This window comes from Haliaeetus leucocephalus, unplaced genomic scaffold (assembly GCF_000737465.1).
Source record: "Haliaeetus leucocephalus isolate CR32 unplaced genomic scaffold, Haliaeetus_leucocephalus-4.0 Scaffold1, whole genome shotgun sequence".
NCBI classification, from domain to species: Eukaryota; Metazoa; Chordata; class Aves; order Accipitriformes; family Accipitridae; genus Haliaeetus; species Haliaeetus leucocephalus.
Window position 1 is genome coordinate 16,191,843 of NW_010972437.1, and position 1,495 is coordinate 16,193,337.

The 1,495-nt window shown below is 54.1% G+C and overlaps 1 protein-coding gene across 1 annotated transcript in view; it reads right to left on the reverse strand.

Annotated features, from left to right (window-relative positions):
- The window catches only part of TBR1 (T-box, brain, 1), a 6,367-nt gene extending 5,502 nt beyond the window's left edge, over positions 1 to 865 (reverse strand). The window contains exon 1 of the mRNA XM_010567649.1: positions 93 to 865. Within this exon, the coding sequence (XP_010565951.1) occupies positions 93 to 784 (692 nt within the window). The 5' untranslated portion in view covers positions 785 to 865. The remainder of the gene's footprint in view (positions 1 to 92) is intronic.
- Between the last annotated feature and the right edge of the window lie 630 nt (positions 866 to 1,495).

A 1,495-nucleotide genomic window follows, 5' to 3' on the forward strand; every position in this document is an offset into this window, starting at 1 on the left:
TCCCCCGGGGCGGCGGAGGCTCCGGGCGGCTCCCCCGGCGGAGCCCGGCGGCTCAGCCCCGACACCCGGCGAGGGTCCGCGCCGTGGCTTACCTCCCCTGCTTCGTGATGATCATCTCCGTCTGGTGCCGGTGAAATTTCAGCCAGAGTGGCCTGTTGCACAGGTAGACCTGAGCCTTGCCGGGAACGAGCCCCGGCTGGGTGGAGGAGAACTGGTAGAAAGGTGCCCCTTGGTAGGAATGGCCATACTGCTGGGGGTAAGGGTAGCCCGCCGTGGGGTAGCCTTGCGGAGAAGAGTTGGACAGGAGGCTGTTATAAGCTCCGTTGGTGATCACAGGATGGTGAGCCATGTAGCGGCTGGGGCTGGCGATGGAGAAGGCTGGGTGAGCAGGTCCATGCTGGCTGGGGTAAGGGAACATGGTACTAGGAGCAGAGGCAGCAGACTGGGGCTGGCTGGACTGAGAGAGCAGATAGCGATCTGCAGCAGATCCATCGAAACTGTGACGAAGCTCAGAGACCCCGTCCAAGACGGGAGAGAGTTTATTTCTCTGGACGTCCCCTGGTGTGTCCTTGGAGTCAGGAAAATTGTCTGTATCTGACTGATTCGTCATCCCCCTGGTAATTTTTTTCAAAGGTGAACTTCTCTCCAGGTTGTCAGTGGTCGAGATAATGGGATGATCATGCAAGGCAAGCTCAGATCCGCCTGCATGTGGGTAACTGCTGCTCACATTGAGAAATTTCTTGGAGAGCATGATAGAGGGAGAAAGACAATGCTCCAGCTGCATAGCTCTAGCACCACAGTAATAACCCTTCAGTCCCTGGATCTGAAAGGGCTCCTTAGTATCAGAAGCTAGACATCCTGGGACCCTCACTAGACAGAAAGCACTTCATCCACCAAATGCTTCCCAAACGTTTTTTTTTTTTTTTTTTTTTTTTTTTTTTTTTTTTCCTCCCTTCCCTGGGAGAAGAGATTGGCCAATTGACACTATGCAGCAATCAGGAAAGACTCACTTTTGATCTTGCTGCTTGTGGAGAGGATGAAACGGCTTCTGCCATTGGTTAACCGCTGACAGTAATTTAATTAGATAGACATTAATTAGGATAATCACCTGGCTCCTGGTCGCGACGATCATGGCAAATTGAAGGAGATGATTTTATTGTGAGATAGAAGGAAGGGGAAGGGGGAAGGGAAGAGTGTGTTTGCTGTAAGAGCTCATTATTATGTGACCTTTCCAGCATTTTTTTTTTTTTTTTTTTTTAATACGGCTGGAAAAAAAATCCAAAAACCTTCGATTCCCCCAATATTGCGCGCGTCTCCCCCCGCCTTTGTGTGTCAGGGAGGAGACGGGGTGCTGGGGGCTCCGGGGACCGGCTGCGCGGCGAGCGCCGGGCTGGGCGGCCGCTGCCCTCGGCTCACCTCCGCAATTTGCCTCCCCTTTCGGAGGGCGCAGCCCCTCTCCCCCAGCTCCTGTGAGCGACCCCCCACCCCCCCACCC